This window comes from Pinus tabuliformis, chromosome 3_2 (assembly GCF_031772625.1).
Source record: "Pinus tabuliformis cultivar Carrire ecotype Pingquan chromosome 3_2, CPIR1, whole genome shotgun sequence".
In the NCBI taxonomy this organism is placed as follows: domain Eukaryota; kingdom Viridiplantae; phylum Streptophyta; class Pinopsida; order Pinales; family Pinaceae; genus Pinus; species Pinus tabuliformis.
Window position 1 is genome coordinate 392489972 of NC_142302.1, and position 18301 is coordinate 392508272.

Genomic DNA, 18301 nt, shown 5'->3' on the forward strand with positions numbered 1-18301 from the left:
AAGAAGAAGCTGCTGATGTATAAAAGAGTCCCTAGCTAAGAGGGAGCTCTGACAGGTCCCTGATCAAGAGGGAGTTTGAATTAGATCACCCCTGATTACAAAGGAGTGACAATTGTGTTTTTTCCATTTCATGTGTCATGCACTAGACCAGGACTAACAACCGTAAGTCTAGATGAAGGCCATGAATGGAAATGTAGACACATGATAGACACAACATTCTTGTCTTCACTTGGGAAGAAAGAATGGGAGGATTGGGTAATCATCTGGCATCCGATACTCTTTGAGGATGTGTAGGGCATCCAAGATAAGAGTAGGCAAGAGGACCGATATTCTTTGAGGGTTGGGAACCCAAGATAAGAATAGTCCTAGAAGGTCATACTTAGTGAACACCTGGGTGGGTATGTACCTTGAGAGACAATGATGAAGGTGTCTATAAATCATTGGTCTCCATTGTAGCTCATGGTCTCATGGAGAGATGGAGTTGTTAGTCAAGGCCTTGCACTATGACAATGCTGATTGATATGATGCTATACAGATGGGATTACCAATCCGATTCTTCTTATGAGAAATTCTTCAGATTGAGAATAACCAAGTACCATTGTAAATACCTCCCTAGTTAAGAGGGAGTGTTGAAGAAAAGGGTAACTAGGTTCGATATTTGTCAATGTAATTTTGATCTTTGTACTTGTCAAGAAAAAGAATTATTATTTTTATAAATTATATGAATGAGTTTCTTGCTCATTCCATAGGTCTAGGAAAGTCAAAGAGTCAAAAGAAAATTGAAGAGCTCTTCTTGAGCCTATGTGTAATGTATATGGGTCAAACCGAATGTCTAGAACAACCCTCCAAGACAAGCACAATCCTCTGGATGAAGTCGGCCAACAAATGAACTAAATAAAAGTCATGTTGGCTTGCAAATAGAGACACATCTATTCACACTGACAGGTCAGCTAAATATGGGGACAAAACTACTATATATACCCAGCCAGGGTATCCACAAAACAAAGACGCAGAACTCAGACTTGTCTCAGATTTCCAGGTTTGTCACGGGGTAAAAAATTCAGATGGGTATAGGAGGTGCAGGATCTCGGATGTCGCAACTTCGGATGGGTGCAAGAAGGTTCTCAAATGCCTTTGCAATTTCGTAGGCAAATATAGTGAGGAAAATTGTAGTCTAATACTCAGTGATGGCAATCTCAACATACCTGCAATCATAATCTCGGTACAAGGATAACAATCATTATCTCAGTAAGGAAGTAGTAATGAAGGTCTCAATAACGGTCATAGTCTTGGCCTACTAACACAGTGAAGCAACCTCACTATCTTGGCATGTGTGAAGAGAAAGATCCTGAAGTGACACTCTGTCTCAATCTAGAAGCAGTCATAACAGATTTAATAATGATCTCAATATAACTACAATCAAGACCTTAATAGAGAATATCACTGTCTCGGTGAATCTAAGTGTAGCTCTACTATATATCTCAAATCTCTTTGTTGTGGAGAAGATCTCGGTGAGGACACAATAGTAATGAAGATCTCCGTGGTAGTGCAGCAAGGTGCAACAGTAATGGTGGTAGAGATGATCTCAGTGTGCAACAATGATCTCAATCAAGATGGATCAATGATGAAGTAGCAGTGATGATGATCTCAGCAGTGACAAAGAAGAGGATTGTTGTCTTGGTCTTGGAGTGGCATGATAGGTCAAGAGTCATGGTCTTGGTATTCGTCAATTGGAATCTCTATAAGAAGAATTTTGTGCAGGTTTTCCTCTCCAAGAGGGAGAGGTTTTGGCCCTGGCAGAAAGCCAACATCTTGTGTTCTTGTCTCTTGTATTTTGGTAACTGTTTGATGAAGTAAGAAATACACGCACTAATGATATCAAGAGAAGATTGTAAGCAAAAGTTAAAATACCTCACAAATAGTTATCATGCTAAGAAGAATCACATTAACTACATTTGCCCTAGATTCTTCAACATGAATCATGTAAAAAGAATTAATATTGAGTAAAATAAGTTATTTGTCACCTCCACACCAAGTCGGTCTCAAACAGGGTAATTCGACCTCACCAAAAGCCGATATATTGGAGCAGTTCGATTCATTTGAAAGACACACTCTCACTCACAAGTTCAATATCCAAGAGAAGGATCAGAAAAAGTGCAAAGTTGTAGAAGAAGGAGAAGAATTTTTGGAAGGTCTAATTTCTGGAACATCTCTCTCACATGTGTGAATTTTCTAGGTTACGTCTGGAAGATTGAAGTTTCTACTGGGTCGAAGATTTTGCTGGGCTAACTGTTGGGTCAAAGATTTTGTTGGGCTAATGTTGGGTCGAAGTTCTGCTAGATCAAAGTTATGTTGCTGTTGCAAGTTGTTGTTGCTAGGTCGAAGTTATTGCTGAAAGGGTTATCATCCACAGAAGGAAGAAAGGGCTAACTTGGTGTGGAGGAAGTTTGTGTCTAGGTCAAGAGTCTTGGATTATCTTGTGAAACTATTAAGGAAGTGTTGTTGATTGGGTTTTCCCCTAGATAGGGGTTTTTCCCTAGCTGTCCACCTACATCTGGTGTCTGTGATCTTTGTGTTATTGTTTTGGTAATTGCTTGATGAACTAAGATAAAGGAAGAACATAAGAAAACATAAGATTATCACAAGTAATTACCAACATAAAGAAAATCTTTCTGCCTTTTCGATTTTCTATCAGGTTGGAGCAGTCAAGGCCATGATCCATGATCAGGATCTGCCTATGTTCTTGTGGGCAGAGGCATGTAATATGGTTGTTTACTTGCAGAACACGAGTCCTCACAGGGCAATGGAGGACATGACTCTTGAGGAGTCTTTTATCGGATTGAAACCAGAGGTGAGTCATTTGTGCATCATCTGTAGTCCAGTGTATATGTCCACATTCCTTTAGAGAAGAGGACTAAATTTGATCCATCATCAAAGTGGTATTTTTGTTGGATATTGAGAGGCTTCAGAGGCTTATAGGGTCTATGTTCTAAGATAGAGGAAGATAGTGGTCAAGACTCAAGAGGGATGTCATATTGAGGAGGGTAGGACCTTTAAAAGGTCGCATGCGACAAATCCAGTAGTGGCAGAGGATTGGGAGCAAGATGCTTCGAAGGTTAACCAATGACCAACAACACCAACAGTGGGGGCACAACCTCCATATCAGGAAGAGGAGCTAGATGTTCCTTTGAGCTCTACTAGGAGGAGGTAGAGATGGGCCGAGCAGATCCTGAGGGATGCAGAGGAGCATTTAGAGGCTTCTAGTAGGACGTTTAGGGAGAGTAGATCACCTACCAAATTTTCCAATTAGTTGGGCTTGATTAACAATGTAAGTGAGTCTGAGCCTTCTACTTATGAGGAGGCAACGTATGAGCAGGTTTGGAAGGATGCCATGATGGAAGAGTATAGTTCCATCATGAGCAATGATGTGTGGGAGATAGTACCGAGGCTTGAGGGAAGTCAATGGTCACTTCTTGATGGATCTATAAGATCAATCATGTAGCAGATGACTATATCAATAAATACAAAGTGAGGCTCGTGGCAAGAGGGCTTGTTGGTGGCATTGACTGTTGAGCTCCTCTTTCGTGACCCTAGTAAAAATGTACACTTCAGTCAATAAAAATCATTGATTGGGATTTTAAGCTTTTTCTATCCTATTTTAATGCTTAGAGGGTGATCTTGATGAGGAGGATCCCAATATAGGGATTGATTTTGATTTTATGTAACTATTTGTTGTAGCATGATTTTCTTTGGATTTCAGAGGTCATTTACAACCTCTCTATTGATCTATTTTGATTCACAGATGAATTGCACTCGGTGATATTTTGGTTATATGCACCCTTGCTATATACATGAGAAATTTTGCATATTTTTATATAATAATTTGGATTCATGTGGGATGCAAATGAATTATATATGTTCTTTCCAAAAGTTGAATATTTTATATTTTTTGGTCGACCAATCTTTTGGTCTAGTTCCAATAACATTGATGAGGATGCTGATAACATTGCAATGATTCATCTCATGATATACATTTAGTTTTTTTTATATGATATTATATCATTCTATTAATTCTTATGACTCGGGACAAATATCATATTTCAACAGTGATATTTGATGTATCAGTTGACATCTTATATATCGATCTATTCATGTAGCAATGTGTTTGTTTGATGTTGATGTTGTTTTAGAAGTTAAAAAATTGAAAAAAATGATTATTTTTGTATTTTTTAAAGTTTCCCGATAATTTCCGATATTTTCCTCGATATTGCTGATAATTTAAATTTTGGACCCTTGGTGATAAATTGCTGATAACAATAAATGTACATATGAGTACATTATTTATGTAGCTCAATGAACAAATTGTATCCAATTTTTGTCGTATATCATTTGTCCATATCAATGCTTCTTAGAGACTATCTTTCACATATTGATAAAGTAACATCACATTATTAAGCAGTTCAAGCGAAAAAAATGTCTATGTTTGATTTTCCTACCTAGTAAATAAATTCTCACCTAGTTGTGACTTTGCTGCTTCTTTCTCTTCATTATCAAAATAATCTTGATTCTGAGACTAGAACTCATCAAAGAGGGATGCAATTCTAGCAAACAACAGTTTTGGCATTTGTATGATTTTGATCTAAGTCACTGTGTTTAACAAGTAAAATCCTCAATGCTCGAAGTTCACGAACTTAAATGCATGTCAAATTTATTTGTTTCAGTTCGCCAAACATCAAGGCAAATTCGAACTCGAACCGGAGCCTTTGTCGCCTGGAAAATCGAGCTTGAGACTGACTTTCTCTCTCTCTGAAAATTTGGGCTTCACCCACACTGACTGCCTTAAAACTCGGTCCAATCAACCTTCATTAAATGCTCAGATCTCCTAGAAATCTGCCCTGCCTGTCTTCTCTGTTCTGTCCCAAAATTTGAGCTGAATGCTACAGTAGAGGCCTCGAAATTTGTGTAGACTGCTGCCTAGAAATGCATGCAGCCTGTAGCTTCTCTCAGCCACGAAATTTCCTCAACCAGACCTCTGTTAATACCTCGAACTGTGTGCAGAAATGCTCTGGCTGCCTCCTAGATTCTCGTGGCCTTCCTTGGGCTTGAATTCGGCCTCCTAGGAACTCATGGCTGCTGTAGCAAGTGTTCTCAGCTGTAACGCTTCTCTTTCAGCAGTTTTCCTCTTCTCCTTGCTCCCTCTCTTCTCCAAAATGCTCATGTGAAGAATGAATGAGCTCAATAGCCTTTTCTCCCTTTTTGTCTCTCATTAGATAGAACCCTAACCCTATTGATCAAGGGCTGAGATTAGATCTCAGCCCATGAGATCAATGGTGGAGATCATTTCCCTCACTTGACCGCCTTTTCTCGCGTGGTCTCCCTCATTTAATGAACTCCCTGGCCACTTTAATGTTTTGTACCTTGTACCTTTTTCTCCACATAAAGTTAACTTAAAAATAGAAAGTAACTTTAATATTAAAAGGTATTTTAGTACTTTTTTTCATAAAGTCACTTTAAGACATAAAGTGACATTAATATAAAGTACCTAGTACATGTACCACATAAAGTGACTTTTTCACCATGACTTTAATATAACCCATAAAGTCACATGCCAAAAAGGTAATTAAAGTGTCTTCCTAGGAAAAAAGGCTAATGCACTAGGAAACACCTCCTTGGTACCCTTATTATTTTTAATACAAAAGCCATTGATACAACAGTTCTTTGGATCGATAGTTTTTTGAATGAAGGGACTTTTTAAATAAAGTATGTTTTTTCTTTTGTCTATATTGTCCAGTAGAGTAAAAAATGTGGTCACGAGGTTGAATATTTTGATATTCATTTGTCTTTTTACAGGGGCTCCTTTGAGGAACCATAGCATGCATATGGCCTCACCCTATATCCCAGTCAGTCCTTACCATCCTATTCAAAAGTAGTCTTGTGCCTTGCTGGTCAACCATGGACTACCGGAAAATGTGGTTATTCTAAAAATTAGTTAACCCTTACTAATGCTGTACACTGCTCCTACTGCTCAAGATAACATTTCTGATATCTTCTTTCAGAACTTCTTGTTTACCTTTTAATATTTCATGTGAAACATCTTTTTCATCTGTATTGCAGGGGTGTTACAAGCTTAATATCTATGGTTACTTAGTTGCAGAGTGCCTTAAGGATAATTCTGTAACAAGACCGCAGATGATCCATTTAGTTCCTTTTAGTTTAGTCGTCAATGCAGTGAAACTGATTTTTTGAACATGATATGGGGCTTATTCTAACTTGTATGTGATGTAAGCTAGGTTGATTTTTCATGCTGGCTAGAACTAATTCCTTCTTATGGTGCAGATCAGGATGATCCTCTGAAAACTACTGATCAGACGAGGCCTCTTGGTCTTATTGTAAGTTTGTTTCTTCTATTTCTCAAGTATATGTATACATATTGTTCCTATTTCATATATAACCAGAGGCAATGGTGACTATAATATGCTTGGATATAAGGATTTTAGGTTGAAATGCTTGCTTTGAACGTTTGGACTACCTTGCATTTAAGAATACTTGTAATTATGTTGTTGCTATTAAACATGCCGCAATTTGAGGCAACCATTACCAAAAATTTAATTGTTTATATTTGGAGTCCTCACCACTAGAATCAGATTTATAAAATTTTAGGAGACCAAGCTGCTTATAATTGCTTGACCTATGAAATGTTTTGCGCAGTCTACTTGATTTACATTTTCATAACAAAATTGTTTAGATTGGTTCTTATACTTCCAGTCCCACTCTAGAGAACTGAAGCAACAGTTTTAAGGCCAACTGAAGATGTCCATCCTGTTCACTGAAACATCTGAATATGAAAGTAAATTCTTATTGGATTAAAGGACTTTACTTATACAGGCAAAATTTAATTCTGTTATCTGAACATTATCTGTCAATTTAGATCCAATTGCATGCTGTCATTATTATTATTGTATTATATTCAGGTCTTGTATGAGAGTCTGAGAGTAATTTGTATTTTACACTTTGTGCCATCTCTTTGTTCCCTCTGAAGGTGAGTGTCCATGATGGAGGAGGTTATCAGACTGTACGGGCTTCTTCTCCATGTTTCATGCTTCTTTTGGGGCATTGCCTTCTTCATCTCCCCTGACTCTGCTTCTAGCTTTGATGCACTTTGTGATGCTTCCATGCTTAGCTCAGATGGGTAGCTGTTTTGTTCTGTTTGGTCATCATAATATTATGTTTGACATTGGCATTGATTTTTATTGATTCTGGTTACTACTTTTTTGTCTGTAGCTATTTTTCTTTTAGTAGATTAGTGGTAGGAGTTTCTTTTCCACGACCACAATGTACTTACATTGGATTGTACTTATGCATCCCACGGACTTACTCTTGTGGTGATTTGTTGGATGTTAATAAATTTATCTTATCTTGTTGGGGCATGGAAATGGGTCAAACTAGTTAATGATTCAATTCACCTTCTGTCTGATATTAGAATAGTTTTGAAATAGAATCTGTTTCTAACTGCTAGTTTACCAACCTCTTTCTGGGAGCAAAAAGCAGGCCACCTTACAGGGCAAAGGTGGGGAAATTCAGTTCTCTGAAGAAAACTAATGTCTCTATTATAGGTTAGGAAATGCCAGATTTGTATAAGGAACTGTCGGAGCCTTTCTTGGGAGCCACATGGATGTGTCTTTTGCTGTGGTTGAATGCTAAGGTCAATTATCTTCCACTTTGCATTTGGAAGGCTGGGTTGTTTATCTAGTTCATACATAATTATTGTTGTTGGCATGTGATGTCTTCCTTTTTTTACTTCTACAGTTGATTTTCATCATCGTATTGGCAATGTCCAGTGGTGTTAGTAGGGTTTTCTAGAATCTAAGCTTAAGGGTTTTCTAGAATCAAATTTGGAGGAGAGGGAGGGGATTGACCAGCGCAGTAACCTGTAGGAGATCAAAATTTTTCCTTGGGTCAATTCCCGGGAAATTGATGCCCTAGGTGACCTAATGGGGCTAGACCTAGGGAAAAAGGGGAAAAGGGTAAAAAGAGGGTTAAAATGATCACCCTTTTTGAAGGATCAGTGCTTAATTCACTTGGGGATATGGAGTCAAGGATGATGATGAGTAAGAACTTGGTTTCTTGATCAAGGAGGCCCGGAAAGTCAGATTCATCCAATGTTGAGAGATAGAAATGAAAAGTTAACTTCAAGCATTTATACTTCAAAGCAAATGATGCAAGCTTATCAAGACAAATAATCTCTAGGACATTTTGTTCACATAACATTGGCCCATACATTACATTAGCTAAAACATGCTTAATTCCACATTTCAATTATGTAGCAACTAGCCCTAATTTTAGCAGTATGCAACAACAAGAATAACATCAAAATTTACTTACAACGTTATAGAATATATCCAACCAACATTTCCTTTGCAAGACAAAGCTCCAAGAAAAAAATAGCCCAAATCCATACGTCAAAATTCATCCATCTCCAAAAAATATTTACCAAGGAAAAATGCGAAGTTCCCTATGATTAGAGAGATCTCAAGTCAAGTGATGATCCAATGGAAAGTATCTAACACAGTGTTGTAGGAAATGCCCCCCCCGAATCAAAATCCCGAAACGCTGAAAAATACGGTTCCTGCCATTTAAGAACCATACGACCCGATCCATGTTTTGGTTTTTCCGAAACGAGTTTCATACAATGGATCGGCCCTACGATCCACGACATTTCCGGGTTGGATCTGTACGGATCGCGATCGCTTCATCGGGCAAGTGGGTGTTTCCACCGCGCGGGCCACAAAGTGGCGCTTTTTTTATTTTATTTTTATTTTTCTTAGTTGGGGGTGGGTCCACCTTGGGTTAGGGTGAGGAGTGAAGGGATTAAAGACCCTTTCATCTCTCATTTTCTCACTTTTATTTTATGAGAGCTTGGAGAAGAGAGGAGAAAGAGAGGAGAGCTTGGAGGAGTGAAGGAGGAGGAGCTAGGAGAAGGAGGAGGAGCTTGGAGTAAAGAAGGGCTTCCATCTACAAGAGCTAAAGAGGTAAGTGCAAACCCCAAACTCCCTCATTTTTTTGTCATTGTTTTTTGTATTTTTCTCCTCCCTTTCCTACTCTTTCCCATTCTTTCTACTTGCTCATTTAATTGCAAGTTGTCCACCACCTATATCCATATTCCAAGATAATGTTCTTTTGGCTTCTATGTATCATTCCACTTTTGGTTTTAATGATGGCAAGAGGGAGTAGGAATAGAAGGGAAGAAGAACAAGAGGATAGTGGTCCCCCTATGAGTGACCCAATGTATGATGAGGAGGAAGGGTTTGAAGAGGAAGGGGATGAACTTGAAGGGAATACTGAAACACTAGAGGGGAAAGCTGCATTAACACCCTTGTGGAACTATGTGACCAAAATTGAAGGGGGAAAGGGTGGTGAAAGCTACAAATTTTTGTGCCCTCATGGTTGTCATGGAGGAAAACCATTTAGTGGTTCATATACTGGTGTGAGGAGGCATCTTGTGGGGTGATGGTCAATGTTGATAAAAAGGGTGTTGTGGGGATACAAATTTGCCCAAACATTTCAGCTGAACAAAGAAAAAAATACATCCAAATAGAGGAGGTTGCACCAAAAAAGAAAGAAACAGAAAACTCATTATGAATCAAGTGCAACCTCTAGATTTGGTAGCTCATCTCCTCATGGTACTTCTACAAGCTTTGGAGGTAAAAGAACAATAGGGGATTTCTTGAATGTTGCTGGAAGGGATGATTTGGATGGAAAGATAGTCTGATTTATTTGTGCTTGCGGTGTACCATTCAATGTGCTTTGCTTTCCCTATTGCCATGAAATGGTAAGGGCCATCAATGAAGCCCCAAAAGGATACAAGTCCCCCAACTATGAGAAAGCTAGAACAATGTTATTAGAAAGAGAAAAAGCAAAGGTTCAAAGAGCTTTGACACATTTTACAAATGAGTGGGTAGATTGTGGGGTATCCATTGTATCAGATGGGTGGACGAATATTAGAAACCAACATTTGATAAATGTTCTTGGTGTTTCTGCTAGTGGTGCAATATTTATTACATGTCATGACTCCTTGATCAGTGCATCTTCCCAAAACATTACAGATCTCCTATTGCAATCAATCAGAGATGTTGGTCCGAATAATGTGGTTCAAGTGATCACAAATAGTGCAACAAATTGTATGGTAGTAGGAAAAGTTATTGAGCGTACTCATCGACACATCTTTTGGTCTCGGTGCCTGGTTCACACATTGAACCTTTTGATGCATAAAAAATGTGGGTGCATTAATGAGCTTTATAGGAGAGGGAAGCAACTCATTAAGTTTATCACAGGGCATACAAGGGTAAACTACTTCTATGGCACTTACTCCAAGTTGTAGTTGCTTAAACTTGCAAAAACAAGATTTTCCAGTTATTACCTCACCTTTAGGCGGCTAGTGAAGGCGAGACAAGCTTTAACTAATATGGTGACTGCTGAATCATGGGAGGAAATTAACACTGATAGAGATGGTGATAATGTAGCCAAGGACACTATTCTTGACATGTACTTTTGGTCACAGGTTAAATATGTTTTGCAACTCACCAAATCAATTTATTACATGATCAAGTTTGGAGATTTAGATCGACCAATAATTGGGGAGGTGTATGAGGAAATGGATAGCATGTTGGGGTAGATTAAAGACATTGTTGAGCCTAGAGATATCACGTTGTACGATTATATTTGTGCAGAGATGGAAAACCGATGGGAAATGCTAAATGTTCCGTTGCATGCATTAGCATATGTTTTGACACCTGAATACTATCATCCATCATGGCTTTCAACACCAACACCTGGGGGGGAGCAGGAGAAAACCACACCAAGATCAAGATGTTCACAAAAAATATATGATTGCATTGAGTAAATTAGTCCCTGATGAGGAGGAGGCTACCATGGTACGGAGACAGTTGAGCAACTATACACTTAGCACTGGTCCATTTGGGAGAATACATGCAATTAGAGATCGAGAGCAATGTTGCACGAAGCGGGAGTGAAGCGGAAGCGTTTTTTGGAAGCGGGGACGCCGAAGCGTCATTTTCCAAAAATCTAGGAAGCGAAGCGTCCGCGGAAGCGTCTGCTATATATATATATATTTTTTATATTTTTTTGCATTTATACTCAAAACAAACATCCCAAATACCAAATTAATTGTAGAAGACATGAAAACATGCATATTTTTGCATAAATCAAGATAGATATAACATCCATTGTACATTAATGATCTAGAATCTAGATTCTTCTCCTCTTGTCTAGCCTTTGCCTCTACCTCGATTGTCTAGGGATATTAGTCAACATTGCCCAATTTTGATCAAACTACCTAATTCAAGACTTAAAATATGGTAGAAAAAGCTTAACATGTTTGATCGATGATTTTGACTTGATTGAAAGGTAATTTTTTGCTAAGGGCGTGCCGCGTGACAAAGGAGTTCAACAATTAACACCACCAACACCAGGGTACATATAGGGCTTGGTGCTCTTGATTAAATGCTAATCGCATACCTTCATACTTGATATAATCTAATGAAATGCCACAATCCCATTGATCCTGAATACCTGAAAACTGTTAAGTCTGTTGAATTTTGAATAGGATATGAAATTCTATTTTCTCCATATGAAGTCCAATGAGGCTGGAACCACTCTCAAACATTCTGAGTCATTTCATGGTAATGTTAAAAATTTAAGTAAAATGATGAAAATGAAAATAAAGGAGAATGTCACTTTTACTTTAAGAATTTAACATTACCATGAGGGAGCATCTGCTATATTTATATTTTTTTTTGCTTTCATTTGTCACCCTAACCCAAGGTGGACCCACCCCCAACAAGCAAACTCACCTAAAATTTAAAAAAAAATTGAAAAAAAAACGATTTTCTAAATGCTTTTCCGGAAGCTTTTCTGGAAGCGTACGGAAGCGTCTGGGAAGCGTCTGGGAAGCGCCGTACGAAGCGCGCTTCGGCGCTTCGGAAGCGCCAGCGCTTCCAAATTTCCAGGAAGCGGCTAAAAAATCCGGAAGCGCGCTTCCGACCAAGCTTCCTAGGCGCTTCCGTACGGGACGCGCTTCGGGGCTTGGAACCGGGGGGGGGGGGGCGCTTCGTGCAACACTGATCGAGAGGCTTTTTCTTCTCTTGAGTGGTGGAACATGCATGGAGGTGCTACTCCGCTTCTACAGACTTTGGCATTGCGGGTGCTATCACAGGTGGTAAACACTTCTTCTGCAGAGAGGTGTTGGAGCTCTTATTATTTTATCCACAGTGTTAAAAGGAACAGGTTGAGTTTAGACTGGGCAAAGAGCTTGGTTTATGTTCATTACAACTTGCGATTGTTGTCCCATTACTGTGATGATGCAAAGACTAATAAAGACCTTAAGGTTTGGGACAGGAATCCAGAGGAGCCCAATTTGGAGGATGGAGTGTTGCAGTTTGAGCAATTAGAGGATGCTCTTATCCAGGTATGTCATCGTGGTATGAATTTTGCTTATAAAGCATTTCTCTAATTCCTATTTTTATTTTTTTTGTTAACTAGTGGCTTTTTTAGGTACGAATTTTTTGAGCGATTCCAGGATGATGATGTTCGAGTTGAGATGCCAGCCCCATTTGGTCCCTTGGTTCCCACGTTCCATGGTTCAACACCAACAACAGAGGCTTCGTCTTCATCAGTTTCAATACCACTCCCACAACTTCCATAGGAACCTTCTTCATTGCCACCACGTGGAGGCCCACTGCCATGTTCTCTTCATGGTGGAAGGAGGAGAGATCAGTAGATATATTCACAATTTACTACTTTTTTCATAGATTAATCATTAAACTTGCAAACTTGGTGTGAACTTGAACCTTTTTGTCTTGGCGGTGACCAAGTGACCTATTTTGTAAACATTATTAATTGAATTTTAGACATGATAAATGTTGTCGGTTGCTCACTTGCTAGATAATATGCTCTATGTTTTATGTTTTATAATATGCTTAAAAATTTGATGTATGTTTGTAATTGCTAGAATATAGATGGTTGATGCTCGAATAATTAATCATTGATGTACAATGGAATCATGGTTGCCATATTTGTCTTGATTTATGTAAAAATATGCATGTTTTCATGTCTTCTACAACTAATTTGGTATTTGGGATGTTTGTTTTGAATATAAATGCAATATATATATATATATATATATATATATATATATATATATATAGTACATGCTTCCGAGATGCTTCGCTTCCTAGATTTTTGGAAAATGACACTTCCGCGTCCTCGCTTCCAAAAGACGTCCCCATTTCGTCCCCACTTCGTGCAACATTGAGATTCTAACATCAATATATAGCCTCCTAAGGAGTTCGAATTAGCTTATAGGCCTACATTAGCCCCTAATGATAAAATAATGTGCAAATGAAACCCCTATTGGTGATAAGCCCACCAAACTAGCTCACAAGTGTAAAAATAAGCCTCACAAGGGGCCAAATAATAATATGTACATGTCGTGGGGCCCTCTAAAGGCCTAATAATGTCCCGAAGTGCCATATTGAGGAATAAATTCCTCGGAATATGATGGACAAGGGAGTGGCCCCTTGTTCTCCAAGTAGTAGACCTATGATGCTCCGAGTGGGTTTGAGGGCACATAAATGACCCCATGGGTCTCCATATGAATCAGGGATGCTTGTAGATCCTCTGCAAGGGTCCGAGTGGTGGAATGAATGCTGTCATGACATCGTACAAGTCCTGGGACACTTGCCAAAGGTGTGGGGCTTCTGTGGGGGCCCATGGGGCATAATGAACCAAGCATATCACCATCATCCCAAAAGTGGATAGGGAGGCTGACCATATGTTGACCCAAAATGGGATAGGGAGGCTGGCCCTATGTGAACCCAGGTGGGAGAAATGATGAATGGGGTATAGTGAGTGGAAAGGGAATAATATATGTGAGTAAAGGAGCAGGATCATGCATCCAAAGTCAGGGTTTCCCAAGTAGTACCACCCTAGAACTAAATGGTCAATAAAGGAGATCCCTCGGGACTAAGATCCAAGGGTAGCAACCAAAAGAGATCAAGGGGAAAAGAGCACAAACTAAGCCCACCCTTTCTACCAAATCCCCCCATCAATCCATACCCAGAAGTGTCCATGATAAGTAAACCCAATACTCAATTACCAAATGACAAGATATACCTTTAGATTTGGGAGGTCCACCTTCAAACATACGAACAATACAGGTGGGTGAGGGACCACATGGCTAGTTCAAGTGGCAGAGAAATGGCACAACAAGCTAGTAGGAGCTTGTAAGGAGCTGCCGACTGAGGTTCATCATGGAGAAAAATTCTCCAAGGATATCACCCACGAAGTGGTGGGTAACATCTGGCTCCAACTGGGATGTGATCTCTCGAAGAAGTGGATGAGGTTGCTCGAACGGGAGGTCACGAGAACTCCAACAATCTCTTGGTCAACGTAGACCTGTTATTTGCACATGTTAAAGATCAAAGCCATGGGGTAACATGTTTTTCACGGTGTCTTATGATCACCCATGCTTAATGTTAGCCCATAAACCAACAAGAAATGAAATATGGATTTTTTTTGTTTTTTTTGTTACCTATATGTAATCTAATCTATCATGAGAAACATCATATGCAGTTAGTTCTAATGCAAAAATCATCATGCAATGCATCCTACTCTAACATGCATGTGACAATGCCAATGCTAAGTGTAATCATAAAACCAATGCAACCAACACATCATCATATCAATATACATATGCCTGCCAGTATGACTGCTCATGTAGCAAATCTCAAAGCGAATGCAAACCCAAACACATGGAGGATGCTGCGGGTAGGGGGTGGGAACATATGATGCCCACACATGGATGATTATGTGAGAAGAGGTGAGAAAAGGATGTGATTTAGTCCGTGAGATCTTCTCTTGCAACCAAAGTATAGAGATGTCAACAACCAAGCTCGTAAAATTTTGATGGATGGCAACCTCTGGCACATCACTTCCACCATTGTCCTTATTATTTATGTCATGGTTTATGACCTTCATTGGGTTATTATTAGTGGGAAAGGGAGGTCAAGAAGATGGAGGAACATAAGTAGGTTGCACATGATGATTACATTGGAGAGCGGAGACCATGGAGTGATCAAAACCTTGAGGGTGCGTCCAAGGAGGAAACATATAATCGATGAAGGGATTTTCCTTGACACTATACTCAGGCGGGGGGGAAGGGCTCACAGTTACCTGACATCATATTACTAGGGGTGAGGGAATCACTTGAAGACTCAAGATGATGATCAATAGGAAAAAGGGACAAAGAAATATTGCATTCAACGGGTTGTGCTTTCCCAAAATCATAATCTAAAGGCTCAAGTGATTTGAACATAGAATCATATTTAGGAGAAGTGGGAGCCTTATCAATTTGCTTAGTTAAAAGGAAAATTGATCACTTCCAATTGCCCCTCTTTACGTAAGGGAAAATGAAGATTCTCCTTCCCAAGGGTATCAATGGGTATATCATCATAAGTCATGCTGGAGGGGAAGGGAAAACCAATCTCATCCTCATCCTCCTTGTCGTGTCGTAAATGGTCACAATCAAATTGAGGACCAACAATTTCCTATTTCTCCTTTTCAATGTAGAAATAATCTTCAATGTCATCTTTCAAGGGGCTAATGGGATCCTCTCTCTCAAGGTTTTCAAAAGAGGATTCATCGGGAGTAATATCCTTGAGCAAGGTAGGGTTGGTCTGAGTTTCACTTTCCAAGGACTCACCCTTCCGCACATGTGTCCTCAAAATCATGATTTTCATCAAGTGGACCCAAGGAGGACTCATCTTCTTGCTCATTGCCTAGACTCTCAATGTTTTGATGATGACCACCGAGAGATCCCATGAACAATAACATGAGGACATCTTGGTGGACAACCTTCTCTCTTGAAGCATGTGCATTAAATCTTTTATGTGGTCAATTGCAGAGAATGAATCACCCTCCAACACGGGCATGCCACGTACCATCCTTCCCGCGACATGATTAGGATGTCTAAGGATGCTAGCAATGTCCAAATCGGGAAATTTACGAAAGAATGACAACCTATTTGAGGTATACATGAAACATATGTAGGAGTCGCCAAGGTGAAATTAAATATGCCTAGAAAAATGCTTGCTTCACCCAACAAGCATTGACTTTAAGGTTCAACGAAGAACTAGGATTTCGTTCTTCCAATGGAGTTTCCAGTAATGATATGTCACTATGTTGTATGGGGAACAAAACTCACGTTTCATGTCCTTGACAACGACGCCAGAAATGTTACCACTCAAACTAGCAGGGGGCCTAAAAGGGGTTCCTAAGAGGGCAATTTCTAGTTTAAGGGAAACGGTAGAGGCTTAGCCCACTGTCACCACAACTAAGTCTCCCTGCTCTTTACGAACTTTCACCGATGGGAGAAGACCCGGTAGTGTAGGGATCACTTGTAAAGTATATGTCAATGGCTAGGTGGAGAGTGACCCTGGAATCCCTTTCCCAAGGATGGAGTGAAGAATGGAACTTGCTTGCTCTTTAAGCAAGGGACTTGGTCCTCTAGGGGTAAGGGGTGAGGATTGGAGGGTTGAGGGAGAAGGAATAGGCTTATAGACGAGGTTGTCAATCCCTATAATGCTTGGGAAACTTGGACTCCCAAACGGTCCTTGACAAATAATCTTTATTGAGAAGTGGGACCACACGGGGCCAAGTGGACCCAATCCAGGTTTGGGACGAAAAGTAGCAACCAATGATGTTCCTATCCTGGACAAGGTAAAAGGAAAGGACCAAACAGGAATATTTACTTCAAAAGGTTGAATTGATCCTGTTGAGGTCTAGCCTTGGGGATGCCTAGGAAAAATTTGGTCCTAGAGCTAAGGCTTGGGATTCTCGGAGATTCCACCATTAGAATTGCCTCAGATTTGGAGGAGAGGAAGGGGATCCACCAGTGCAGTAACTCGTAGGAGATCAATTTTTTCCCGTGGGTCAATTCCCGGGAAATTGATGCCCTAGGTGACCTAATGGGGCTAGACCGAGGGAAAAAGGGGAAAGGGTAAAAAGAGGGTTAAAATGATCACCATTTTTGAGGGATCAGTGCCTAATTCACTTGGGGATGTGGAGTCAAGGATGATGATGAGTAAGAACTTGGTTTTTTGATCAAGGAGGCCTGGAAAATCAACTTCATCCAATGTTGAGAGAAAGAAAAGAAAAGTGACCTTCAAGCATTTATACTTCAAAGCAAATGATGCAAGCTTATCGAGACAAATAATCTCTAGGACATTTCATTCATATAACATTGGCCCATACATTAAATTAGCTAAAACATGCTTAATTCCACATTTCAATTATGTAGCAACTAGCTCTAATTTTAGCAGTATGCAGCAAGAATAATGACATCAAAATTTACTTACAACGTTATAGAATATATCCAACCAACATTTCATTTGTAAGTCAAAGCTCCAAGACAAAAAACAGCTCAAATCAATGCGTCAAAATCATCCATCTCCAAAAAACATCCACCAAGGAAAAATGCGAAGTTCTCTATGATTAGAGAGATCCCAAGTCAAGTGATGATCCAAATGAATGTATCTAATATCAATATATAGCCTCCTAAGGAGTTCGAATTAGCCTATGGGCCTACATTAGCCCCTAATGATAAAATAATGTGCAAATAAAACCCCTATCGGTGACAAGCCCACCAAATTAGCTCACAAGTGTATAAATAAGCCTCACAAGGGGCCAAATAATAATATGTGCATGTCGTGGGGCCCTCCAGAGGCCTAATAATGTCCTGAAGTTCCATACTGAGGAATAAATTCCTCGGAATATGATGGACAAGGGGGTGCTCCCTTGTTCTCCAAGTAATAGACTTGTGGTGCTCCTAGTGGGTCTGATATGAATGAATCAATGATGCCTGCAGATCCTTTGCAAGGGTCGAGTGGTGGAATGAATGCTGTCATGACATCGTACAAGTCCTGGGACACCTGCCAAGTGTGTGGGGCTCTTGTGGGGGCCTACTGGGCATAATGTACCAAGAATATCACTATCATCCCAAAAGTGGATTGCTAGTAGTCTCTGAGCATCAATGAAGGTCCGTGGAGTGATGTCCGTTGTTGTGGAGGCCAATGGCTCTCGATGCACACCCTATATGTGCCAATGTAGACATCTGGGGTTAGGATCCTGTATAGGGAGACCAAACCCAATTGGAAACCACCTGTAATCCTGCATACGATCCAATGCGTCCCCTAGGCTTCCAGGCTTCCAGTACAACCAATCATTA

General features: G+C 39.8%; 1 protein-coding gene across 3 annotated transcripts in view; it reads left to right on the plus strand.

Moving 5' to 3' along the window:
- Positions 1-18301, plus strand: part of EMB2816 (Small nuclear ribonucleoprotein family protein) — a 331892-nt gene that overhangs the window by 295147 nt on the left and 18444 nt on the right. The window contains exon 5 of one of the 3 annotated variants that reach the window (XM_089416428.1): positions 6337-6389. The exons of the other annotated variants lie outside the window; for them this stretch is intronic. Coding sequence (XP_089272554.1) covers positions 6337-6389 — 53 coding nt within the window. The remainder of the gene's footprint in view (positions 1-6336; positions 6390-18301) is intronic. 3 annotated transcript variants of the gene reach the window in all.